At 61.4% G+C, this 25,581-nt stretch overlaps 1 protein-coding gene across 1 annotated transcript; it reads right to left on the bottom strand.

The window, feature by feature from the left end:
- Positions 1-1,065: 1,065 nt before the first annotated feature.
- ALDH4A1 (aldehyde dehydrogenase 4 family member A1) lies at positions 1,066-25,114 on the bottom strand. The gene is made up of 15 exons (XM_072828102.1): positions 24,957-25,114; positions 16,234-16,327; positions 15,568-15,660; positions 14,085-14,132; positions 13,114-13,269; positions 11,977-12,126; positions 11,673-11,747; positions 10,554-10,741; positions 8,194-8,267; positions 5,993-6,189; positions 5,786-5,833; positions 4,856-5,008; positions 4,085-4,206; positions 3,230-3,348; positions 1,066-2,583 (listed from the first exon to the last, which is right to left on the bottom strand). Exons 1-15 carry the CDS (start codon positions 25,019-25,021, stop codon positions 2,471-2,473), a joined length of 1,695 nt encoding a protein of 564 aa, XP_072684203.1. The 5' UTR covers positions 25,022-25,114; the 3' UTR covers positions 1,066-2,470.
- Between the last annotated feature and the right edge of the window lie 467 nt (positions 25,115-25,581).

The following is a 25,581-nucleotide window of genomic DNA, read 5'->3' as shown; positions in this document are numbered from 1 at the left end:
TTGGAGCCACAGGTTCTGGCCTCAAGCGGACTAGCCGTGGTTGCTCTCCTCGTCACCTGGCCAGCTGAGGGTCTTTCCAAGGCGGGTCGGGGCCATGTGTGGACATCTCGGGGGAGGACAGACTTGGCTTTATGTCCCAGGGATAGGCCCTACCCTTGGCAAGTCCCCTCACCCCCCGCACCAGTTTCCTCTTCTGCAAAATGGGAGCACGGCAGCATGTACTCCATCGGGCTGCTGGGGGCGAGAAAAAGTTCTCCAGAGACACAGAACCAACAGAGTACACACAGATTTATCACAAGGGAACTGCTCGCACGATCGCCAAGGCTTGGTGAAGGCCAAATCTGCAGAGTAGGTCAGAGGCCTGAGACCCCGGGAAGAGACGCCGCTGAGCCCAAAGGCTGTCCATTGGCAGAATGTCTTCTCGCTTGACAGGGAGGTCAGTCTTCGCTCTGTTAATGCCTTCGACTGATTGGATGAGGCCCACCCATAGTATGGAGGACAACCGGCTTTACGCGGGAGTCCGCAGATTGAAATGTCAATCTCATCCAAAAACCACTTTCATAGAAACATTCAGAATAACTCAAATTATTTTAGTTAATATTTAATGATTTAATTAGTTTAACTAAATACCTGGGCACCGCAGCCCAGCTAAGTTTTCACACAAACTTAGCCATCACAGCACAGTGACGGTGGCTGTTACGACAATGTATGTGCATAGGTGACACGGCTGAATCATCAATTCTGCATCTGGCATTGTTCTAAACAATTACATGAATCAGCTCAGTCAACGTCACAACGATCTGTGCGCGTGGACGGGTGCATTATTACCCCCACCTTACAGATAAAGAAGGTCAGAGAGGTTGCACGACTCTTGGAAGGCAGAGAGCTGGGATTCGAATCCAGATTTGAACCCCCCTGACTCTAGAGTTCCCAGACCTCCAGCACGTGTTCCCAAACCCCGGTGCGCATCCTTCCTTCCATCACAAGGGCCATGGCCAACATACCAGCCCTTGTTTGGAGAAGCTGGCCAGCCCCGGCCACCCCCACCAGAAAGACCGCCAGTGATTCAGTAACAAGCGTTTATTAGGTGGCATCAGAGTGAATCCGACTGCCACCTCCAGTGTAGGATCAGTAGAGCCAGGACACCCGCAGCATCTCTCGCCAGCTGACAGCCCTGGCCTCTCCGGGGAGCAGTGAGGAATTTGGAGGAAGGCAGACCCTATGCCCTGCCCGGGCGGCATTACCACCTGACCACGGGCCACAGTGCACAGCCGGGGTGCCCGGGGGCCAGCCCATGGGGGAGCTCCCAGAGGAAGGGCCAGTACTCTTAGGGCCCATTAAAAACTGTCCTCCAAAGTCACCCCTTATGGATCCCCAGCCACCTGCCATCCAATTAGCAGGCTGATGTGAGTATCTGCCAACCGGCTGCGTCAATGGGCCACCGAGGGGCCAGTCCACACAGAGCCACCTCTGTGAAAGGAGGGACGGTTCTACAGGCAATCCTTGGCCCAGGCCTGATGGGAACCCAAGGCTAGGTCTCGGGGCCGGGAGGAGCTGGGAGCAGTCTCCCTGGGCCGGTTCCAACAGTGAGTGGGGACTGAGCTCCCGCAGGAAACCCCAGGCCAAGGCAGGCTGGGAGTGCGGCCTCTGCAGAGGTAGAGCCTCGAGCTGATGGAAAGCTGAGATTGCACAGAGGCCCACCCAGGATCTTCCAAAACCACCACCCAAACAGGAGGGACCACCAAGTCCTGCGCTCGGTGGGAAGCCCCTGCCAGCCCCCCAACCCCACCACAGGGCGACTGCCGGGAATCCCAGGGGCCTCAGCAGAGCACAGACAGCAGGCGAAAGGCACACAGGTTCTAAGGCATATGGTCAGGCACGGGTACCCCTGGCCCAGGCGGGCGTGGGCCCACAGGCAGTGAGGAAGGTGGACAGCCCCCCCCCACCAGAGAGGCCCAGGCCCGCTGGAGCCCCCACCCCTGGGCCCTGCAGGCCACCCTGGGTCACATCTCATCCTGGAGCCCCAGAGGAGCCAAGACCAAGAGTCTCTGCAGATGCTCAGGCTCACCGTGGGGGCCCAGAGCTGCTTCCTTAGCCCCAGAGGATCCTGGGAGGCACTCTACTGCCGTTCCCCAGGTCCCCAAGCCGCCGGGCCCAGCGTAGAGGAAAGAAGACAGGTGGGGAAGAAGCAGGGCACCAGGTCACACCTAGCAGATCCCTAGGACAGCCGGGAGACGAGGGGTGGCAGCCGTGCTCCTGCCCAGCATGGTCTCAAACCAGAGCCCGCACCTGCCCCCAAGGGGCGGGACAGGCCAGGATACAGCCCAGTGTGGGTAAGGGGGCGGGTCTCGGCCCCGGAGCGGGGGTCGTCACCCAGGGAGCAAGCTGCAGGGGCTGGGGTGGGGCCAGTGCACGGAGGTCGGCCGTCCGGACAGACAGGGGGACGGACAGCAGAGGCGCCCAGTGGGGCTCACTGCATGTAGGAGTAGCGCCAATCGCCCAGAGGCTCGTGGGTCTCCTTGATGACCTGGGGCGACGTCCACCGCAGGATGTAGTGGGGCCCACCCGGCTTGTCATTGGTTCCTGTGGAAAAGACAGCTCCGTTTTCCCCTGACAAGGTAACAGCAGCTCCGGGCAGAAGGGGCAGCAGGTGGGAAAAGGAGACAGGACCACCAGCACGCGCAGGAAGCGGCTCAACTAAACGTGTTCAGGAGCCCAGGGTTTCCGGGGCGCTGGGGTGCGGCACTCAGCCGGAGGTTGGGGGGCAGGAAGCGGGGAGCCCCGGATGCCTCGCTCCCTGGGTCCGTTGCCCCGCCCGTGAGCACTGTGGGGAGAGCACTGCATGGGGAGCCAGGAGCCTGGGTTTCTGGGACCTCAGCTGAGTCACCGCCCTGCCCCAAGCCTCAGTTTCCCCATTTGTAAACAGGAGGAGTTGCACTGAAGTGACCCGGAGCATGGTGGTAAAGCGCGTGGTGACAAAACCAAAACGTCCCACCACTTCCCAGCCATGTGCCCCTGAGCAAGTCACTCCACCGCCCCGTGCCTCAGTTTACCCCTCTGTAAAATGGGAAGCAGCACCGTACCTTCCTCAGCTCAGGAGGTTGTTGAAAGGGGTCAGAGCTAGCCCAGCGCTCCCAGTGTTCCTATTACTCTGAACACCCGGGACATGAGAGGTCGAGAGTCTCCTGCCAGGGACCCGCCTCCCCTCCAGAAAGGGGGACCCACTCACCAGAGGCTCGGGCCCCCCCAAAGGGCTGCTGGCCCACCACGGAGCCGGTGGACTTGTCGTTGATGTAGAAGTTGCCGGCCGTGTTCCTCAGCATCGTGGTGGCCTCCCGGACGACGTCCCTACACGGCAGGGCAGCGTCACGAGGGCAGCCCAGCCCACCCCGGCAGCCCAGCGGCCGGGGCCCACCCAGAGGCTCTAGGCCCCCCGGGAGCTCCTAGAGCCTCAGCGCCCCCTCCTCCTCCGGAAAGTGGTTACTTAGCACGCCCCCTCGCAGGGCGGCTGCAGGAGCTGAAGGGCAGGATGGGGGTCACGCTGCACACACTCAGCAGTGGCCTGTCCTCGTCCAGTTTCCCTGCCCCTCCCCGGGGACCTAGGGAACCCCCAGACCCCCACCCTGCCCCCGAGTTCCAATCCCAGCTCCACCCTCTTAGACGTGGCAGGAGCTTGTGCTGCGGAGGAAGGAAAAGCCACGTCTCGGGTTTAGCATCCTGGCACCCGGGCTCAAATCCGGCCTCTGCAAGACGCGCGCCGTGCCCTGGCCCTGGAGCCCAAGGCTTCTGCTCTGCAGCACGAGGCAGTGACCTTGCTGAGCGGGGCCCCATCGGACCCGGGGGAGCTGGTCAAAAGCGGGGATCCTGCAGCCCCGCCCCTAGAGACCTAGTTTCCCCAGAATCCGGATTTCAATAAAGAGCCCGGCGGCCTCTGCGGCCCGGTGCCTGGGCTGCCTGCCTGCCAGTCAGGGCAGGTGAGGGCGGGGGCGGCCTGAGTACTGGGATCCCCGTCCAGAGGGCAGAGGGTGGCGCGGGGCCAGGTGCTGCAGGACAGCAGGACGAGGGGAAGGGCGCGGCCGCTCACTTATCCTGGGCGAACACTGCCCCCGTGAGGCCGTAGCTGGTGGTGCTGTCGACCAGCCGCAGCGTCTCCTTGTACTTGTCGTCGGGGTAGACGTACACGGTCAGCACCGGCCCGAAGATCTCCTGAGACAAGAGCCCCAGGGTCAGGCCGCGGCCGGACCAGAGCCCCAAGGCCCCCAGACCCCCTGCTCTGGCCTCCGCCCCTCCCCCGTCCCCAGCTCTGCACCTGCCAGAAGGGCCAGGCACCTCCCGCTGGGCTTCCCAACCTGGCGAAGACCCCAGGAAACTCCTGCCCCCCACACACACACATACACACACCCCGTGTGAGCCAAACCCACGCCCGAGAGCAAGACTTCCGGCAGCAGCTGGCAGGGAATCCCCCGGCAGTATCACTGTCCCCAGCCTGGGCAGGTGCTTTGACCCCCTTGGAGCCTCAGCTTCTCATCTGTATAATGGGAGGGATGACACCCTCTCTCCCCAGTCAAGTGACCAGCTGTGGCCAGCCCAGAGCTAAGATGGGGACAGTGGCCCCGGTGGCCACGGACAGTGGAAGTGCTAGGACATCACCAGGGGCAGCAGTGTCAAGGACAGAGCACTGGGTTTGGGGTCAGGAGGCTGACCTCAAGGCCTGGCTCCGCTCTCACTGGGAGCGAGACACTCCCGTCTATGAAATGGGATACCACCCCCAGAAGGAAGCCACGTGCAAGGGTCCCACGTGCCCCACGCTCTGATGAGGGACTCCTCCAGGCCCCAGGCTGCCCGCCCCTGTCACCTCCTTCATGATGGACTCCTGAGGGTCCTTGCTCTCGACGATGCAGGGCTCCACGAAGTAGCCCACAGAGTCGTCACACTTGCCCCCGGCCAGGATGGTGAGGCTGGGTGAGGAGCGGGCGTGCTCCAGCCACTTCTTGATGCGGCCGAAGGACTGGGATGGGTGTGAGAAGGGGTGTCACAGACTGGCTGGGAGGCCACTCCCAGCAGCAGCGCCCCCAACACACTTGTCCCCTCAAGGGCCGACACTCTGGAATCGGGGGGGGGGGGGGGGGGGGGGGGCAAAGCCAGGGCCTGGCTAAGGCACAGCAGATGCAAGGGCAGGCGTGCGTGCACACTCATGTGAGTCTCTGTTGTCTGCGGCAGAACCACAATTACACTTACAGAAACACAGCACACACATGAACGCACACATACACACATGCATGGTCACAAGTACGTGTCTGTACGCACACCCATGCTACGTGTGCACGTATGAAGGTGATGAACACGTGCCTATACACTATGAACAGACACATGGACACGTGTGTGCACACGCAAGGTGCATCCGTTTATGGAGACGTCTGTTTATGAGAGTGACCCACACGCACGCCTACACACCAATATCAGTGTGTTCGTGGGCATGCACGCACTCGTGCACGCATGTCTGGGCTCACGCTGCAGCCATGCAGGCCTATCTGTGCATGCATGTGAACGTGCACGCCCCGGGGCAAGTCCAGCCTGGGTGGAGGATGTGTGGGAAGCGAGTCCTCTGCTCAAGGAGGTGTCTGCCTTTTTCCGGGCGTGGGCTGGGGGCGTCTGGGCGGCCATCGGACCTTCTTGCCTGAAGCAGAGGGGCTGAGCCCCCCGGTCAAGGCCCCCGGGGCCTCCCCCCTCTCCCACCCAGGGCAGGGCTCGGGCCCCGGAGGGCCTGCGTCTTGGCATCCCGTACCTTGGCATCAATCACAGCGGAGAAGAAGGTCCCGAAATCCTCTGTTGGCTGAAGGCAAGGGAGGCAGCAGAGAGCTGGAGTGGCTCTAGGCCCGAGACAAAGGGAGCCCCCTCCCCGCACCCCCTGCCGCCCGCCCCGCCCCCGCCCAGGAGCCTCCAATCCCATCAGCCCCCCGCTGGGCCGCGGCGGGGAGGAAGAGGCACTCACGTCGCCCACTTTGATCCTGCCGTGCTCCTCCAGCAGCCGCCCTTTGATCTGTGGCCACAGCGACTGCGGCACGTAGAGGCGGGAGCACGCTGAGCACTTCTGGCCGCCGTACTCGAAGGCCGAGCGCAGGGTCCCGCTCACCACGCTGCCCACGTCGGCCGAGCGGTGCACGAAGTGGAAGTTCTTGCCCCCGCACTCTGCAGGGGGAGGGGCGTGAGGGAGCCGGCTTGGGGGGGGCTGCACCTGTGCGCAGGTGTGTGCAGCCCCAACCCCGGGTCACAGCGGGGCACCGGCGGGCCAGACCCATCCCCACCCTATGGCTGGGGAAACGGAGGCTGGGGCAGGGGTGCTCCCACCACGGAGGCAGAAGGACGGGGATCCGAGGCTCCCAGGAGCCAACCGGGGCCTGGAGGCAGGCACAGCTTCCTCGGTGCCTCCCTGACCCCTAACCCGGGAGAAGACAGGGAGGAGTCCACTCCGCGGGCCCCTCTTCCACACCCAAGGCCGCAAACCCAAGGCCACCTCCCTGTTTGCTCAGCCCCTGGGCCCTGGTCTCCTCCCTCCGTGACACATTAGGACCCGGTCACAAAGCACTAACCACCTGCCAGGCTCTGCTCAGCACTTTCTGCGGGCAGCTCAGCGGTTTAGCGCCGCCTTCAGCCCCAGGCCTGATCCTGGAGACCCGGGATCTAGTCCCGCATCAGGCTCCCTGCATGGAGCCTGCTTCTCCCTCTGCCTGAGTCTCTGTCTCTCATGATTAAATAAAATCCTTAAAAAAAAAAAAAGCACTTTCTGCTTTGTCTCACTAAAGCCCCCCAGCAACCCCGTTATCCTTCCCATTTTAAAGACAAGAAAACTGAGCGCCTCTCTGGCTGTCAGAAGAACGTGTGACTCTTCATCGCTGAGTCGTGAGTTTGGGCCCCATGTTGGGTGTAGAAATTACTTAAATAAAAAAAAATTAAAATGAAAACTGAGACACTAGAGAGTGGGTCTGAGGCTGGGACATGTGGGAGAGCAAGCGGGGGTCTCCCTCGCTCAGGGCATAGCTCCCCGCTCCCCACCTCGTCAAGGGCAGACTGGGCTGGAGACGCCACAGCCGGCTGAGGGTGCACCTTCCCTGACCCCCCATCAGAGCACCCACCGGCTCAGGAGGGGGTCCAGTCTCCCCCGTGCGCCCCACGTCACCCCCGGGAGCACGAGCGCTGAACCACCAGCCCCAGCTCTGCTGTTGCTGGGCTGCGTGACCCTGGACACCCCCCCACCCCGCCCATGGGTCCAGCTCTTTCCCCAAACAATGGGGTTCTGTGAGCCCAAGAGTTTGGGAAACACGTATCAGACCCTCCCCTGAAGGCACACGATGCCCCTGAGAGCATCAGAGGCTCTGAAGCCCCGCAGACAAGGAATCTGTCTTGCGCCAACGCAGCGACCTCCTGGACTACGCAAGCGGTGTTTGTGGGATGGAGCCTCGCGGAGCTCTCGGCCCCCTCGGCCCTCGCGTCCCTGCGCCACCTGCACTGGCCCCGTGTCTTCCAACACAAGCTCATCCCCGCCTCGGCCCCCACCTGGGCTGTGCACGCGTCACGCAGCCGCCGCCAGACCCACGTGGCTATTTACATTCACGTTAATTTAAATTAAGCAAAGCAAACCACTCTCTTCCTCAATCACATGTGGCTACCGGCCACCGGCCCAGACAGCACGGACACGAAACATCTGCGTCACCCCGGGAAGCTCCACTGGACGGGGCCGGCGCCTACGACGGTTTGCCCCCCAGATCTTGGCGAGGCTGGCCTCCCCTCCGTGCTCAGGTCTCAGCTCAGAGGCTCCCTCCTTGAAGGGGCCACCCGACGGCCCCCCTGGCCTCTGCACACCTGTTCCCTCCTTGAATTCTCCGCAGCCCCCTCGTCACTGCCCGGTGGCATCATCTCTGTGTCCACCATCTGCCTCCTGCTACTGAACACAAGCGCCTGAGGGCTGGGTCTGCACCTCTCGCCATCACGGCAACCCTGAGGTCCAGAAAGTGCCTACGGAGATGCTTCGTGTTTTATTTGAATGAATGAAACATTGCACATTCCGGGGCACCAGTGCCTAATACAAGCCCCCGGATCCAGTGCAGCTGCGGCTCTGCTCCTGGGGCCCCGCACTTCTCAGCTCCTGCAAGGCTCACCCCACCACAGGGGAGGGCGCGGGAGAGGGACCCTTACCTCCGGCCAGGCGTGGGAAGGTGCGGAACCGGTCTAGGTTCTGGGCCACCTGCTTCCACAGGTGTTTGAAGGTGCTGCAAGCAGAGGACAGGACGAGGGTTAGGAAGTGAGGCTCAGGTCCCTGAGACAGTGAGGGTCCTCGGGGGCTGGAGAGCAGGCCCTACTGGAGGAACAGGCCCCAAAGCCCAGCAGGTGGGATCTAGGGTTCACAGCGAGGGTCGGGGCTGGAGGGGAGCTGAGCAGGCGGGGGCAGCTGCAGACAGGCTATATTCGGGGCCCGTGGGGAAGGAGCAAGGCCAGGCTTGGTGGCAAGACGACGCAGACAAGGCCAGGGGTCCCGACTCAGACACTCACGGCCATGGACCTGTGCTCATGACTCAACCTCAAACTGTGCACCTCATCTGGGAACCAGAGAGAACGTTCCCCCCACCCCCGGCCCCAGCAGAGCTGGTGTGTGATGGCTCTAATGCGAGTCAGGGTGCTTAGGTCAGTGCCAGACACACGGCGGGCACCTGGCAGGGGACAGACGCCGCCATGGCTGGGAGGGACGCCCCCAGCCCAGCACCCAGCTCCGGAGGCCAAACCGAGGAGGGTCCTGGGAGAGGGAGCTCAGGCCCCCGCCTCCTCCCGGGCTCCGAGTGTGACCAACCTCAGCGCCACAAAACAATAAAAATGCTAATCACCAGGGAGCCCGCGACACAGTAGCTAATACTAATTTATGACTTTCCTACCTTTAAGCCCGCTGCTCGTCAGAGCATGGCAAATGGGGCCAGGCCCGCTCTGCCCGCTAATAGGCAGGGACCCGTGGGGCCTGAGCTGGCGGAGTGGGTCTTTTTGGAAAACGGTCCTCCTCAGCAATTCTAATGCCACCATCACCCCCGGCAAACCCTGGTGGGAACGGGGGCAGGAGAGCCCGAGGCCGGGCAAGGAGGACTGGAAGCCACCGCAGGTGTCCCCAGGGGACACCCGCAAGGACCCCCTAGTACAGACCCCGACACCGCCATCCCGACGACCCTCGGGAACCTCCAACTCCAAGTGACCGGCATGTGACTTGTCACTTTCACCCACGCCTTCCGGGTGTCTACCTTCTTGCCCTCTGGGCCCCCTCCTGCCCAGAGCCTGGACTTCCCCACCGACGCCCCCCCGCCCCCAGCCACTGATCCAACCCCACGGCCCGGTGATCGCGTCTCCCTGCCACTTGCTCACTCGAATCCATTCCCACCGTCTCTACCCCGGTTCAGGCCTCTGCTGGCCCGTCCCAGATGTGGACAGCCTCCCCACGGGTCTCCTGCCTCTGGCCCCTGTGACTCGTGCACACAGCAGTCAGAGCGATCACCTGGGACAGAAGCCTCGAGCCCGGGGGTTCAGGGGGGCAGGCCAGGCAAGTGACCAGGTATGCAGAGGCCCAGGGCCAGGTGAGGGTGGGCCAGGACCAGAGCGCACTCCCCCCGCCCCCCAGCCAGTGGTGCCACGTGGACATGCAGGCCTAGAGTGGGGCAGGTTCTCAAAAACAGCCTGAAATCTCAAAAAGATTGCACAAATCTCAAAATCTTTGCACAAAACTGTCCCCAACCGTACAAGGTTGGTTCATCTCAATTAGGAGTCAAAGAAGACAGAGCCTCCCCCCCCGCCAGGTCCAACTAGAGAGCCTCCGTCTGCAATCTCTGCTTGAAACAAAACCACTTCATCCATACCCTGCTCCCGACCCCTTGGGGATAAGGCCCAGACACCCCCGTGGCCTCACAGGGCCTTACAGTCATGGGACTAAACCCCCACAAGGGGCAAGACTTGTCCACATGCTCACGGGACATACACCTGCTCATTACTGAATGGGGGGCACGAAGGAACCACCTCCTGCCCACACTCCAGCCACACGGAACCACCACCAGCTCCCCGAGCACAGGAGCTTCAGCCTTGGGACCCCGTGTGTCCTGTTCCCTCCCCTGCAGCACCTGCCCCACCGCCTCCCTGCCTGGCTAGCTCCTCTGCCTAGATACCACCTCCTCCAAGAAGCCTTCCCGACTCTCCTCCTCGGAGTCCTTCCAAGCTCCCTCGTGCCTTTCCCAGAAGTGGCATCAAAATCAATATCACCAAATGTCTAGGCTGCTTCCAGCCCGGGAAGGTCCTCCCCTGTGAACTCACCGGACCCTCACAATTGCTCTGGGAAGCAGGGACCATCATTGCTGTTGAACGGGTCAAGAAACGGAGGCCCAGAGAGGAGGCGTGGGCCACCCGTGGCCACGCAGCGAGTGGGGGGGGGTATGGCCAGCGCCCGACCTCCAGCTCCTGCACCGAGGTCATGAGGTGGGTACCTGGCGAACGTCCCCGTGCCCCCCGCCACACCCACCCCAGGGACTTACGGCACGCTGCCTGTGAAGTTGATGCCGCAGAGGTGCTCGGAGCTGGTGACGGTGTCGCCAAACGTGGGCCCGTCAGCCGGCACAAACTGGATGATATTGGGGGGCAGGCCAGCCTCCCGGAAGACACGGTAGACGGCATAGCTGGCCAGCATGGCCGTGTCGCTGGGCTTCCACAGGACCACGTTGCCCTGTCCAGGAGGCATGGTGATGACTCACAAGGCCCGGGGCCGCTGGCTCCCCCGACTGCCACCCCCTCCTGAGGCACAGCCATCTCTCACGTGGAACCCCCAGGCCCTTTGAGGCTGGAACGTCCCCTCCTGCTCCAGGCGCCGGGCACTGCGCTCTGAAAACCCTAGCCAGTGAGACCGCACCCTGCCCCCCTGCTCCCACACCCTGGCCAGGCCCTTCTGGAAGCCTGTACCAACTGGCGGGGCCAGCACCCCTCGGGCAGGTCCGTTCTGCGTGTTTCCGTGTTGACGGGCGCTCGCTGGGCAAGGCCAGGCAAGTGCTTGCAGAGCTCTCTCTGCACGTGTCCTGGGTGAGGACACGTGGACACCTGGGCGTGGGCACGGCTGTCGCACAGACGTGCAAGGACAGCCCTGGGCAGGAGCACCCTCGGGAGCAGCCAGCGGCCCCATGTGGGGCTCAGGGCCCTGCCACCCTCCCCCTCCCCCTGCTGCCCCTCCAAGGGCAAGGCTAAGCCGCATGACCCCCACTGGGCGGGAGCTCAGGAGGGCGCAGCGGCCACCTGCGCCCTGACGAGGGCAGTGGACGAAGCCTGCACCGGCCAGACGCGCCCCCCACGCGTGTCCCCCACGAGGCTGCCCTCGCTGCTCACAGCCCCCTACCGGGAGCTTCGCTAGATCTCTGCTTGGAAGAGGATGAAACCCCCTCAGAGGAGTTTGGGGGCTCACCTGGGGGTCCCCCAGCACAGCGCAAAGCTGGGACCAAACCAGTCTCAGGCCCCAAAGCCTTTCCATGGGCCGCACTGCCTCTGCCTTCTGGGCAGCGCCCACAGCCAGGCCCCCGTCATTGGCCGAGGCAGGAGCGAGGGCTGCACGTCCCCCACCCCCTGCCCACGCCCCTGCCCCGATCTCACCATCAAGGCCATCCTCTTACCATCAGGGCCGGGGCCCCCGCCAGGTTGCCGCCGATCGCCGTGAAGTTAAAGGGGGAGATAGCCGCCACGAAGCCCTGGGGACGGGGAGGGGGGCGGTGAGGCCAAGCTCAAGGCTCCCGCAGGCCCCTGCCCTCCCCGCCACCGCCCCTGTGGGTACCTCCAGCCCCCGGTACACGACGCTGCTGGTGCTGGGCAGCCCCTGCCCACCCTCCCGCCGCCCCTGTGGGTACCTCCAGCCCCTGGTACACGACGCTGTTGATGCTGGGCGGCCCCTGCCCACCCTCCCGCCGCCCCTGTGGGTACCTCCAGCCCCCGGTACACGACGCTGTTGGTGCTGGGCGGCACACTGAGCGGCTGCTGCCCCTCTAGCTCCACGGCAAACTTGGCGTTGAACCGGAGGAAGTCGATGAGCTCCGCCGCCGCGTCAATCTCCGCTTGGATCACCGTCTTGCCCTGCGCACAGGACAGCCCGGGGGTCAGCGCGGAGACGGGCCTCCCGTTGGCCCCGGTCCAACACCGACCGTGCGCCCACAGGGATGAGAGGGGACGGGGTGGGGGTCGGGGGCTCCGGGCCGTGGGAACCCCCAGATCAGGGTAGCCCCTCCTTGGCCCACAGGGTCACTGGCAGCAGTCACCCTGCCTGGGACCTGGAGCGCCAGCAGCTATGATACCCTGGCCACGCTTCCTACGAGCTCCTGAGTCTTTAGTTAACCGTGGAGAGTGTGTGTGTGGCTCCCCGGGGACACTGGGGCGCACAACCACCCCGGGGGCTGCTGAGAATCACGAGGCTCTCAGCCGGTAAGGAGCTGTGGCACCACCTCCGGGGGGCACAGGGGGCCCTCAGCACAGGAGGGAGAGCTGGCCCGTGCCGGGCAAGCCCCCTCCTCTCTCGGCTGCCTTCCCCCCTTTGAGCTGCTGCTGTCACCCCCCGACTCAACATGCGTTCAGCTGAAAAGGTAAACCATGTATCAGGGGCACAGGACTCCGGGGAGACGTGCTGCAAGGCCCTGAAGATGGAGAATAGCTAAGATAGGATCAGTTTCTCCAAAAAGCTGGTAAAGAGGTCACACACACACACACACACACACACACACACACAGGACCTCATTACACCCAACAGGATGTGAGCCACAACTGACAAGCAAACAGCAGGCTGCAGGAGCACGGGGCCGCGCGAATCCTTTCGGAGAGAGAAGATTCTGGAAGCCTCACAGAGGAGGTGATATCTGGGCTGGAGCTCGAAGCGTTCAACCCGCCGCAGCCCGCTGGAGGTGTGAGAAAGCCCACAGCCTGGAGGACAGCACGGGGCCCCGAGGACATCTCTTGGTCTCCAGCACGCAGGGCACGTCCTGGCACCAGAAGCAGCCCAGCTGATGTCTGCTCAATGGGGGGTTATGACGGCCTCCCCTGCACCCCCGACTGTGCCCTCAGGTACCTCACCTGTCCCACCATGGTCTTGGCTAGGACCTCTGCCCTGCGAGGCCCACTCAGCATGTCGGCCGCCTTCAGGAAGATCTGGGCCCGGTCTGCAACGGGCTTCAGGTCCCACTCTTTCCTGGCGGCCAAAGAGGCCTCGATGGCTCTGTTGAGTAGGGCCTAACGAGGAGGGAAAGGCGCAGGGCTGTCTCCCACGGCACGAAGGGGCCCAGAGGAGTGCCCGAGGGAGACTGGAGGCCACTCTCCACCCAGGGCCCCAGGCTCCCTGTGGCCCCAGTGCTGCCCACACAGAGTTACAAACACAGCACCCCATCACCTGCTGGTCCACCCCAGGCCCTGAGCCCCCTGCTGCCGTCTGGAGGTCTGAGGGACCTGCCACGTGGGTCAGCATGCCAGGGACTTGGCACCGACTCCCTCAGCCGTTAGACCAGCTCTGCTTGCTCGTGTGGTCTCAGCAGGGCCTCACCTTATTCCTGGGGCTCCCAACCCACCAGCTAGAGCCTCCAGCCCTCCAGGTCAGGTGCCTGGCCTTGCCCCTGCCAGGCCAGAACCGCAGCCTGAGACATCCATCTGCCGCCAGCACCCCTGGTGCCAACGGCCCTCGTTGCCACATGAGGCCAGCTCCCAGACCCCCTGCCACAGGGCACCCCACCCCTCTCGCTGACTCTCCATGATGCCGATTCTCCGTCTGGCTTTGCATCCATGGTGTTTCCAACGTCCCTGACTCAGCCTTGCAGAATCGACTCCCCTTGGATACCGGGCTGCCTCGCGGCCATAGGCATGTCAGGGGATGTCAGCCCTGGCCCACGCAGCTCTCATCCAGCTCGAATTAACCCTGGCGGGCCTGGCCTTGTGACAGACTCCACCCCCACCCCGTGGCCAGAGAGAGAAGCAGCATCTGGCATCCACCTCCATGTCAGCAGCCAGCAGGGCAAGAGGGGCAGCGCCCCAACCCAAAGTCACCGGGGACTTACCTTGTCCGCATAGCAGAACTTGGCCACCTTGTGTCCATGGTTGAAGGGCTGCAAGGCGAGAGAAGAGTGAGGTCATTGCCCAGGAGGGAGGGGCCGGGACAGGTGGGGAGGTGGCCGGGCTCAGAGCTCGCCTTCCAGGTAAGAGTCCTCCGCACACCCGCCCTCTCTCCTCCAGATCCCACATCGATCTCTCTGACTGAAGGGTTACAGAACACCTGCTGCTCGGTAAATAAGACAGTTCCTGCTCTGGAAGGTTCACGGTCCCAGAGAAAGGCACGCACCGCACAGTCTTTCAGAGAAAGTGTGCACTTTATGGTCACGCAGACACGGGTTCCTGGCCCAGCTCTGCCGCCTACTAGCTGGGGGCTATACGTAAAGTGAGCTCCCCTTTCCAAGCCTCCTCTTATGGGAAATGGGGAACCCCTGCGTCCACATGAGGATAGGGGCCGTCCCGGAACTGACGGAGGGGCGAGGCACTGGAGCAGGTGCCACCCCTTCACTGTCACCGTGGACCACAGGCCCCTGGCACCTGCTGTCCCGAGTCTTGCAAAAGCCCTGCCCAGGGAAGCACTTAGGCAGGGGGCCTGAGGGACACGCAGGCAGGCCGTTCTCCAGCTGGGCCCAGGGGGGCATGGGGGGCAAGGGCGGCGAGCGGAGACAGCCGGCACCATACGCCAGGGTGGCAGGGAACGAGGACCCCAGAGGGCAGCCCGCGGACGTGCTCAGGCACACGGAGCCTTGCAGGAACGTCCGCCTCGTGCGGCCACACGTCCCCACCACCCAGAGGAGCCGGACATTTGAATCCGTATGTGAAAGCTTCCCGTCGTTAGGTTTGGAAGGGAAGCTGCGGGTGTCCAGCTGGAACCCCGAACTCCGGACGGAAGAGCTGCCCCGGGAGCAGACCCGCAGGGCGAGCGCTGGCATCCCCAGGCGCTGGGCTCTGAGGACGTCCTTGGCCTGCTCGCCGCGGCCCCATGAAACCCCTGTGCGCGAGACTGAGACTCCTGTGGGGGCCCCGCTGGTCACTCGTGCATGTCCTTCCCACGCCCTCGGGAGGAATTTCTCCCCGGGCCCCATGTGGCTTGTCCTCCCGCTGGAGCAGCAGTTGCAGGGCTCTGCGACTGGCCTCTCTGGGGAAGGAGCGCCCTGGATTCTGACATTCTGTCCTTTCTCCCCACGCTCTAGGTGGCCAGTGGTTCCCACTCTCCTAACGAGATGCCGAAGCAGGTGCAGTCATTGTCTTAACCCCCTCTGGGCAGGCGTGACGTGGGATCTTTCAGGACAATACCCCCAAGACGACTGCTTTTGGAGGTTTTGTATCGGCGCACAGAATTCAAAATCTGGGAACGGACCACGATCCCCCCCGGGAGGCAGAGACCCCCGTGTGTTGCACGCTTATCTGTTGCCTGAGAGAAGGACCCCGGATTCGGGGAGAAGCGAGCCCTGCCCGCTGCCCGCCCACTCGCCTGCCCGCCGGACTCACCGACACCTGGTACTGCACGTCCAAGGTCCACACCTCCTCATCCCCCACCACACAGGGGATGGCTTCCGTCCGGCCCTTGAGGTCCTTCAAAGCCTGCAGAGGGGACAACGGGGCAGATGGGCACCTCCTCCCCTTCTCTGGCCCACCTGAAACCCCGGTGCAGAGCCTGCAAATGCAGATGGCCAGGAAGGGGCCCTGAGGTCAGAGGGCATCTGCTCTGCTCAGGGGGCAGCAGGCTTCAGCCCCCGCCCGCTGTCACCGTCCTGTCCTGCGGGCAGGCGAGGCCAGCATTGCCAGGTCTTCCCGTCATAAACAGAACAGAAAACCGTATGTGAAAGGTATGTGACATCACATGATTCTTACAATATTGGCAATTAACGGGACAACGTTCTTCAGCATAAAACATCCGTGGGCTGACAAGCCCTGACCTGGCCCGAGCCCCCCAGGGGCCTGGCTTGCACCCCCGCTGCCTCCAGCCTCTCCCATCCTCTGGACACACGGCTGGCTGTCCCAGAGCCGTGTTCCTTCCAAGGCTGGGGGCGGGCAGGGGGGCAGGTGCCTTGGGGGTGGTGGCCGGAGGCCCAGAGAGGGGTCCTGGGGGCTGCTCAAGGCTGTCCTCCCTCCCTCCACGCCCTCCCCCACTGGGTGCCCCCACCGCCCCGTTACCTTCTGGAGCGCATCTCGCTCGGGGCTGCCCTGCGTGAATGCCAAGACTGGCTCATTGGCCACCTTCAGGGAAGAGGTGTGCTTCCACCACAGCCTGGGGTACAAGGGCGGGAACAGAGGCACACAGGTCAGCAGTGGCCGCCGCCAGACCGAGGCCCTCCACCTCCAACAGTGGGGGTGGGGGGGGGTCGATGGTTCTGGGTTGGCCTAGAATCCTGAAATCGGAGCAAGTACAGAACTGGCCCTGAGATCCAAAACCCAAGTTCAGCAGCCCAGGGGGCTCAGCGGTTTAGGGCCGCCTTCAGTCCAGGGCGAGATCCTGGAGACCCGGGATTGAGTCCCATGTCAGGCTCCCTGCATGGAGCCTGCTTCTCCCTCTGCCTCTGCCTCTCAATCTCTGTGTCTCTCATGAATAAATAAATAGGGACGCCTGGGGGCTCAGTGGTTAAGCATCTGCCTTCAGCCCAGGGCGTGATCCCAGGGTCCCAGGATCGAGTCCCGCATCAGGCTCCCTGCATGGAGCCTGCTTCTCCCTCTGCCTGTGTCTCTGCCTCTCCCTCTGTCTCTCATTAATAAATAAATAAAATTTAAAATAAATAAATAAATAAAATCTTTAAAAATAAATAAACAAACAAAACCCAGGTTCCAGTCCCAGGCCTGCCACTGTGCATCCTTGGACCCATGATCTGCCTCCCCAGGGCCCGTTTCTACCTCTCTAAGCGAGAACCACCACACGAACCCACATGGCTGTTTGGTATTTAAATTCAATCAGCGCAAAACCACTTCTAAGCGTTCTGTCCTTGGAGGGGATGGACTCTCCCTTCACTTCTCCACGATGCAGCCCTTCTCCCACCCAGCCCCAAGTTACTGCTGCCTCCGGGCTGAAAGGGCAGCTTCCAGAGCTCGGCCCCTGCTGGGATTCCCTTGGTAACCAGAGCTGAGCTCCGGGGAGGCAAGAACATCCGGGGAGGCAAGAACATCCGAGATGTGTGGGCCGTGACCTTGGAGAAGTGCCCCCCTCAGCTCGCAGCCACAGCAGGGGCTGGCTTAGGGGCTCAGGGCCTGACTCCAGGCTCCTCCAGAACTCCTCGTCCTGGAAACCCTGTTCGGTCTTGAACCTTATGACCTCACTGGCTGGTGACAAACTGGTGACCACGGCCCCTCACGTCTGCAGACAGCAAGGCAGTTGGGTGGGTGGGGGGCAGCCGGGTAAGAGCCAGGACGTGAAGCCATTCGTTCCAGAGCTGGAGCCCCAGCTGGGGGAGTCCTCCAGGTGCCAGTGTCACCTGGGCTGTGAGTGCTGGGGGCATTTTTTATCCCTCCTCCCTGGGAAGGGGTCTGGAGACCTACGGACCCAGCCTGGAAGGCCTGGAGGAAGGACACAAAGCCAGGAGCCGTGAGGACTGGTCCTTCATTCTACAAGGCTCTTGGGCACCTGCAAAGTCTCTGGCGCTGCTCTAAACACTGGAGACCAAGACAGCAAGGCCTCGGGCCGCATATGGGGCAGGATTTCTTTTTCTTCGGTGTCCCGAGCTTCTCGCACACCACTCGGAAGAGTAAAGAGGTAGGCAGGACAGAGTGGTGGGCAGCAAAACAAGGTTTATTGAGCAATAGTAAAGCAAAGTTCACTGAACTGTACAAAGCTCCAGAAGAGGGAGGGGACCTGACAGGGTTGCCACCAGAGTTTCTAAATCCGGGGGTTTTATGGGCTGGTTGGCCGCCTGTTTTAATCTGATGGACCCTCCCTGAGCCTGCCATCCAATCAGCTTTTTGGCATCTATCAATCACATGGGAAAGGGTAGAGGGCTCCCTCCGGAGTGGCATAAAGTCCTTCCGAGGCTGGTTTCCTCTTAGGGCAAGGGCTTTGTCCCCGCCTGCCTTTCTTCCAATCATCTATCACAAGCAGCTAACCTCCAGTGGGGGCCACGGGCAAGAAATAAACACAGTTAGGACAGAGGGCTTGTGACAATGAGTCAGGGCAAGGGCAGGGCTGTTCCAGCCAGGGTCATCAGGGCAGGCCTCTCGGGGGAGGTGTCGTCTGAGGGTGACCTGGGATCTGAGAAGGGCAAAGAAGAGCACTCCAAGCCCAGGGGAGTGCAAGGATAAAGGCCCAGAGCAGGAAGCTTGACAGGAAGCGCTGAGAGGGGCCTGGGCGGTCCAGGAGGGAGGAAGGCAGGGCCTGGTTGCCCAAGATCTTGTCTAACGAACGGCAGAGTGAGCTGGGCCTTACCGCCCCCCCCCACCCCAACACACCTCCCAGGCAGCACCCAGCACACCCGAGGAGGCCAGCCCCATTCCTCAGGCCTCACCCTTCCCCTAACCAAGGGCAGAAACGTGGGGCTAGGCCAGCCCCCCACCAGGCCTTTCGCTGGAGAGCTGAGGAGATGGTAACACAGAGCTGTAGGTACGCCCCGTAAATTAAAGTTCACACCGACCCCCTCCAGACGGTGTGGGGAAGAACAGAGAGGCTGCCAAGGTCCAGGCCACAAGCCTTAACCCCAGCCCAGAAAGCAGAGGCGGTGTGTGTGTGCCCCCAGGGCCGTCTGGAAGGTTCCAGCAGCACACCACCCCCAATCAGTAAATCAGATACCACCATCTCCTCTGGCAGCCAGGAGGGTGTCGCAGAGAGGGGGTGTGGGCTAGGAGCCTGGAGGTGCGCGCCCCAACCCGAGCCCGGACCCTAGCTCCCAGGACGTGCAGAAAGCACACCTCCTCCGAGACCTCAGCCCGTTGCTATAAAATCGGCAGGCCTCGGAGTGCCCACCTGAAGAATGCGGGTGGTACGGTGTGCCCTGCAGGGGCATGGCGGGGTTCGAGGTGCTTGTCTTTCCTCACCCCTCCTGCTCTGTATGTCTAAGAAAACTGTCTTCTAGAACGTTACTGCACCAGGAGCGCCTGACTCAGCGCCTGGCTCAGTGGGTAGAGCATGCAACTCTCGATCTCAGGGTCGTGAGTTCACCCACCACATTGGACATAGAGCTTACTTTAAAAAAAAAAAAGGCAAAAAAAAAAAAGGCAAATTGGTTCTCAGACACCCTCAGGTCACAACGATCAGGGGCTAGCCCGGGTGCTCAACAACTAGCGCTGGAATCAGCTTAGCACCACATTCCACCCAGCTTAAAATATAACAGCTACCAGCCCTCCTGAACCTGCTGCCTCCCAGGCAGAAACAGAAACCCTGCAGGCCTCTCTCCACCTCCCCCAGGGCAGAGGTCCACTGGGACCACAGGCTCACATCCCGCATTGGCTTCCTCTACGCCTGGAAAGTCTCCAAGCCCCGGCCTGGCTGCCCAACAGTCCGAATGTAGGGAACAGAATTCAAAGATCATCCTGAGTCAGAGCAGCCAAAAATGATCCAAGGACGCCTGACAAAAGCAATCCCCCCCCCTTTTATTTTGGCTCATGGGCCATGTGGGGTGAACATGAACACCTTTCCCTCGGCTCCAGGGGGAAGGCAGAGAAGAGTCCCTCACAGAACCTGGAGCCTCTGGGAGGATCTGCGAGGCCCGGGGAGGCAGGACTGCATGCCTCAGTCGTCAGCATACGTTTATTCCACGTCTCAAGGACACAGAGACTACTCAGATAAGGACAATGAAATCTGCCTACTTGGCGGCTTCTCATTTCTTCCACAACAAAAAATCGGAATCCTTACTGAGGGCTCCAGGCTCATTTTCCATCACCCCCGCCTCAGCCCGCCCACTCAGTCTGCTGCAATCCGGCCACCTGGGTCTTTTCGGAGTCACCTCTGCTTGGGATGCTACCCTCCAGCGCCTGGACGGCAGGGTGGGGGGGGCATCAAGTCATCTCAGAGCCCCATGTTCTTGTCACTGACGCTGCTCATCATGGAGCTGTGCCTGTCTGTGCTCCCAACAGGCCATCAGCGACCCCCTACGGCCTGCAAACATTCTGCTCACTACCAGACACACCATCTGGTGCACCGGAGCATGTGAGAAATGCTTTTTTTTTTTTTTTTTTTTAAAGATTTATCTATTTATTCATGCGAGGCAGAGACACAGGCAGAGGGAGAAGCAGGCTCCCCGCAGGAGCCCAATGCAGGACTCGATCCCAGATCCCAGGACCACGACCCGAGCCAAAGGCAGCCACCCAACTGCTGAGCCACCCAGGCGTCCCAAGAAATGCCTTTTAAAACAAAGAACATGGGACACCTGGGTGGCTCAGTCGGTTGCCTTCGGCTCAGGTCATAACCCCAGAGTCCCAGGATCATGTTCTAAGTCTGGCTCCCTGCTTGGTTGGGAGTCTGCTTCGCCCTCTACCCCTCCCCCCTCATCCTCGTACACCTTCTCTCTAATAAAATTCTAAAAAACAAAACAAAACAAAGAACACACTGATACACCTTTCATGAGACTCATCAAGAAAAAAGTGGGGGTGAAAAAAGAAAAAAAGAAAAAAGTGGGGGTGGGGGAGATAATGAACACCCAAATGTCAGCACCACCAGGCTCCCAGGACTGGACTCCCAAGCCAGTGCCCTTCTGCTCACACATGGGGCTGGCTGCAGGTCCCTAGTGGCCGAGGTTAGTGGTGAGTGGTGACTGAGGCCAAGGAGAGGAGGAGAAAGGAAACACCCTTGCTTCATTCAGCTTCCAGATTTTCCTAGCTGTTATATGGGACCTGATAAGGCCAATCCTCCTAATCTCTGAGATAAGGGGCGGTGAGCCGAGAGAAAGTGCGGGGCCCTGGGCAGGTCCAGAAGGGAGCGGCATCAGGCCCAGGCCGAGCTGTTTCCACTTTACTGCCCCGGAAACATCAAGGAGTATTTATTAAGCGCTTACGACACACATGGCACTACGCTAAGTGGTTATCTCCTGAATCCAGCTACGAATGCATGAGGAAGGTGCCAGGATTATTATTAGTAGTATTACATATGAGAAAATGGACTTCTGAGATTTCTGTGCTCACGCATGGCTCCGGGGCACAGCCCCACAGACCTGAACCCAGGTCTTCCTACGGCAGAAGCACCTGCAGGCACTCAGAGACCCCTGAGCAGCGGGGCTGTGGTGACAGGTTGGTCCTCCCTCGGGCTCAACATTTCCCAGCTCACCAAAGAGGTGGGTGGTGGCTTGCTGTCCACGGGCTCTGAGGGCTCAGCCTAGGGCTGGCCGCTCCCTGAGGTCCCTGCCAGGAAAGGAAAGATCTAGAGTGGGTAAGAAACCCCCAGGATGGGCAGGTGTCTGCGCCCTTCTCTGCGGTGAGCGAGGTCAACCCCAACAGAAAGGGGTTTGCATCCGGGTAATTAATGAGGATGAAGGGAAAGCACCGGGGGCATCTGAGTTCCACACCTGCCTCTACTCTGTGCTCCTGGGACCTGGATATTCCTGATCCAGGGCGATCACCCAGGACAGCCCATGGGTGGGGAAGAGGATCAAAATAATACATAAAGCAACACTGTCTAGGTGCTGAAACTCTTCAAAGTGGTTTCTGAGTGTGAATTCATTTCCTCGCCAGGACAGTCCCCCGGGGTGGCTGCCACTGTCTTTATCCACCACACGGGAACATGAGGCAGCACACAGAGGTTGCATAGCCCGCCCAGGGCCACAGGGCTGCTAAGAGGTGGAGCCAGAATCCAGCCCGTGCTGTCCTCTGGGCCATTCCAACAGCCAGTGGTCAGCACCTACTATGCGCCAGGCCAGGGGCTGGGGACCAGCAGCAGGTGCTTGAGGTATGCTAGTGACAACTGCAGTCCAAGTAGGGGCTCTAACAGCCTCTGAAGCCAGGACTAGGGTCACTTTAGAGTCTAGTTGTTCCTTCACTCAATTAGTCACATCATCTCTAATCCTCTGGTACCCAGCAAGGTCTGGTGTAAAAACTAGTAATAGAGAACAATTCACTTCCAGTATAAGCCTACTATGTGCCAGGGCTAGTTCTTCTGCTTATTAAATCTATATATAAATACAAACATGGATCTGGGCTCTTTCCAAGAATTTGCAGGGACATAACCGAGGACACCCCTGATAAAGTCAATGAAGTAGAGAAAAAAGCAGGAGATCAGGGCCAAAGACAGGAGGCAGTCAACTGCGGGCCTGATGTTTACTAGCTTAAGGCCTCAGACAAGTCTTCCTCAATTTCCAAGGGTCTCCATCGTTTAATCCCTGAAATGGGAACAGCGACGCCTACATCATAGGTTGCTGAGGAGCTCAGTAAAATAATGCACATAAAAGGGATCCCTGGGTGGCGCAGCGGTTTGGCGCCTGCCTTTGGCCCAGGGCGCGATCCTGGAGACCCGGGATCGAATCCCACGTCGGGCTCCCGGTGCATGGAGCCTGCTTCTCCCTCTGCCTGTGTCTCTGCCTCTCTCTTTCTCTCTCTGTGACTATCATAAAAAAAAAAAATAATAATGCACATAAAAGGTATGAGGCCGTGGGGGGCAGTAAGATAGACAAGTCTATGAAATAAAAAAGTAAACGACAAAAAAAGCATTTGCGGGTGAGCCCACCATTAAATACTGTTGGTTGGTTTTTTTTTTTTTTTAAGCATATGTATCCGTGAATCTTAAATATTTGTTGAATAAATGAAAAAGTAGCCAAACATCAAACCTGCTTTTCTAGAGCAGTGGCTCTCAACTAGGAGCAATTTGGCCCAGGAGACTTTCCGCAGTGTCTGGCATTTTTATATTGTCACAAACTGTGGGGTGCTAATGGAGTCTAGCGAGGAGAGGCCAGGAAAGCTGCTAAACATTCTACAATGCACGGGACGGCCCCCACAACACAGGATTAGCCAGGCTCAGAATGTTAATAGTGCCAAGGTTGAGAAACTCTGTCTAGGGCATCGGGCCAGCTGCTCTATCAAAAGAGGTAACCTGAGCCTTCAGATCTGGTTGCAAAAAAACGCTTTGGCTCCGCTCCGGAGGCTCTGTAATTAAGAGCACGAAGCTGGAGTCTGACTGTGATTCTAGCTCTTCATTTGCCTTCACTGGCAGCTAAGTTTCCCATCTGCAAAAATGGGGATAATATAGTGCTTATCAGCACAGAGCCAGGTCTGTGGTTCTTGATTGCTTGATAAATATTATTGCTATCACAAGCTTTTTTTTTTAGAATAGAGATTGCTTTCTACCAGATATTGGAGGTTTTTATGGCTAAGTACCCACCGCCTGCCCTTGAACTGAAAACTCTCTGAAGGCCCTATCCACCTGTAAGTCCCCCGGGTACCCCTCTCTTCCAGTATCCCACATGGTAGGTACTCAGTCAGCGCATGAATCTACGGGGCTTCCTCCCCCATGGGGGGCGGGAGGGGGGGGGAGTATCAGTGCAGGGAGAAGCTGGCAAAAGGGACCACGCTGGAGGGGTGGCAAGTCTGGCCCCCAACCTTGGCTTGGGAGAGGAGTCCTCCCCCGCTGTGCTCCTCCTGTGCCCTTACCTATCAAGCCCCCACTCACAAAGGACACTGACCCATGCCCAGGGCACCGGCCCCTCCCCCGTACCATCCCTTGGGAAACTGATTAACTCAGGGCAGGGCTCAGCAGTGGATACCTAGATGGTCTGGTCACAAGTCCCAGGGGTCAGGCAAACAAAACTCGAACTGGGAGCGGGGGCTGCCCAGCCCTGAAAGGGAGGCCCACCTCCACCACCCAGTCCGCCAGGCCGAGCCTCTCTGGGACAGGGTCTGTGCCCTGCCCACTTCCATCACCCAGTCGGCCAGACCCAAGCCTCTCTGGGAAGGGGTCTGTGCCCTGCCCACCTCCGTCACCCAGTCCGCCAGGCCGAGCCTCTCCGGGATGGGGTCTGTGCCCTGCCCACCTCCATCACCCAGTCCGCCAGGCCGAGCCTCTCCGGGATGGGGTCTGTGCCCTGCCCACCTCCGTCACCCAGTCCGCCAGGCCGAGCCTCTCCGGGATGGGGTCTGTGCCCTGCCCACCTCCATCACCCAGTCCGCCAGGCCGAGCCTCTCCGGGATGGGGTCTGTGCCCTGCCCACCTCCGTCACCCAGTCCGCCAGGCCGAGCCTCTCCGGGATGGGGTCTGTGCCCTGCCCACCTCCATCACCCAGTCCGCCAGGCCGAGCCTCTCCCGGCCGGGGTCTGTGCCCTGCCCACCTCCCGCACCTAGCCCAGAAGAGCTCCAAGAACATGTGCCACTGAGCGGGCGAGGGTCCGGGAACCCAGCTCCACAGCACGGGCGTTTGCAGGGCAGGTGCACCCTGGAGCTACACCCTGGCTTCTTCACCTCTGAGTTGCACCATCCACCGCAGTTTGAACGAGCGGGATAAACGACGATCGCGACTAGTAAGCCCGGGGGCTGCGCGTGAGCCGCTGTGCAAGGCCTGCGCGCAGGGTCTCCCTCGGTCACCGCGGGGGCGGGACCCAGTGCCCGAGCCCGGCGTCTGGCACGGTAGAAGCACCCCGCCGGCCCGACGGAAGGGGCCCTCTTCTGCCCCGTACTTATCTCGGAAAGGGGGGGGGGGGTCGGAGAGGAAAGAGGGAGGTGGAAGTCCCTGCAGAAAGGAGAGAGGAGCCCCGGGGAGCCCCGCGTCGGGTCCTGAATGTGAGCCCGAGGTTGGGGAGCCCGGCTCGGGGCGGGGGGGCTCCGCGGGGGCACTTTCCGAGCGTGGGAGCCGGGAGGAAGGAGATGAGGAGGGGGCTCCGCGGGGAGGAGGGCCTGGATGAGCGGCAGGGGGTGGGGGAAGCGGCCCCCGCGGGGAGCCCTCGGGATCGCGGCGGGGCACCCGGCAGGGGCGCCCCCTCCACCTGCCGCAGGCCCAGGGCGCACTCACCCGGGGTCCCTCCAGGGCCGCGCCAGCAGGGCACGGCGGAGCGCGGGCGGCAGCGGCAGCAGCATGTCGAGCGCTGCACGGGGCCGAGCACCGACCCTGCGACCCCCCGGCGGTTCGCGCACTGGGAGCCCCGGGCGCGGCCAGGAGGCGGAGCCCCGCCCGGAGCGCACCACCTGGGCAGGCGGGGGGGCGAGTCACGCGGCCGTCCTCCGAGTCGGGATCCCCCGAAGCGCCTCCGTGCCTGGCCTCTGTTCGTACGATAGCTCCAGGGTGAGGGCACCTGAGAGGCCTGCAGGCGACACGGAACAAGGCGGCTTTAAAGGGAGGCAATGACAGTTACACGCTTCCCCCCCCCGTCTTTTATGGTATGGCCCCGCCGGCCTCAAAGGGGCGTGAGCCTCCTCGGCCAATCAGAGAGACGCCTCGGACCCTGCGGGCCAATCGGATGGGCGGCCGTGTGGCGGAGAGAGCCAATGAGAGAGCCGGAGGGGGACACGTGGGAGGAGCCGCGGGAGGACCGAGGGTCGGTGCGTCAGGTGCGCTGAGCATCCGCCCGCCCCGGCTGCCCTCGGCCAGGTGCGCGCCGCACTCCGCCCGGGGCTGCAGCCCGGTGCCTCGGAGCCCG

The sequence above is a fragment of the Canis lupus genome, chromosome 5 (assembly GCF_048164855.1).
Source record: "Canis lupus baileyi chromosome 5, mCanLup2.hap1, whole genome shotgun sequence".
Lineage (NCBI taxonomy): Eukaryota > Metazoa > Chordata > Mammalia > Carnivora > Canidae > Canis > Canis lupus.
The sequence above is the reverse complement of the archived record's forward strand: the minus strand, read 5'-3'. Positions and strand labels throughout refer to the sequence as shown.

Bases quoted from the DNA above. Each gene is read 5' to 3' on its own strand.
- ALDH4A1 (XM_072828102.1), bottom strand. From the start codon at position 25,021: ATGCTGCTGCCGCTGCCGCCCGCGCTCCGCCGTGCCCTGCTGGCGCGG. The intron at 4,207-4,855 runs GTGACAGGGGCG...CTCTTGTCTCAG, and splicing joins AGGAGTCCATCATGAAGGAG to GAGATCTTCGGGCCGGTGCT. The intron at 3,349-4,084 runs GTGAGCGGCCGC...CCTGCCGTGTAG, and splicing joins GCAGTGTTCGCCCAGGATAA to GGACGTCGTCCGGGAGGCCA.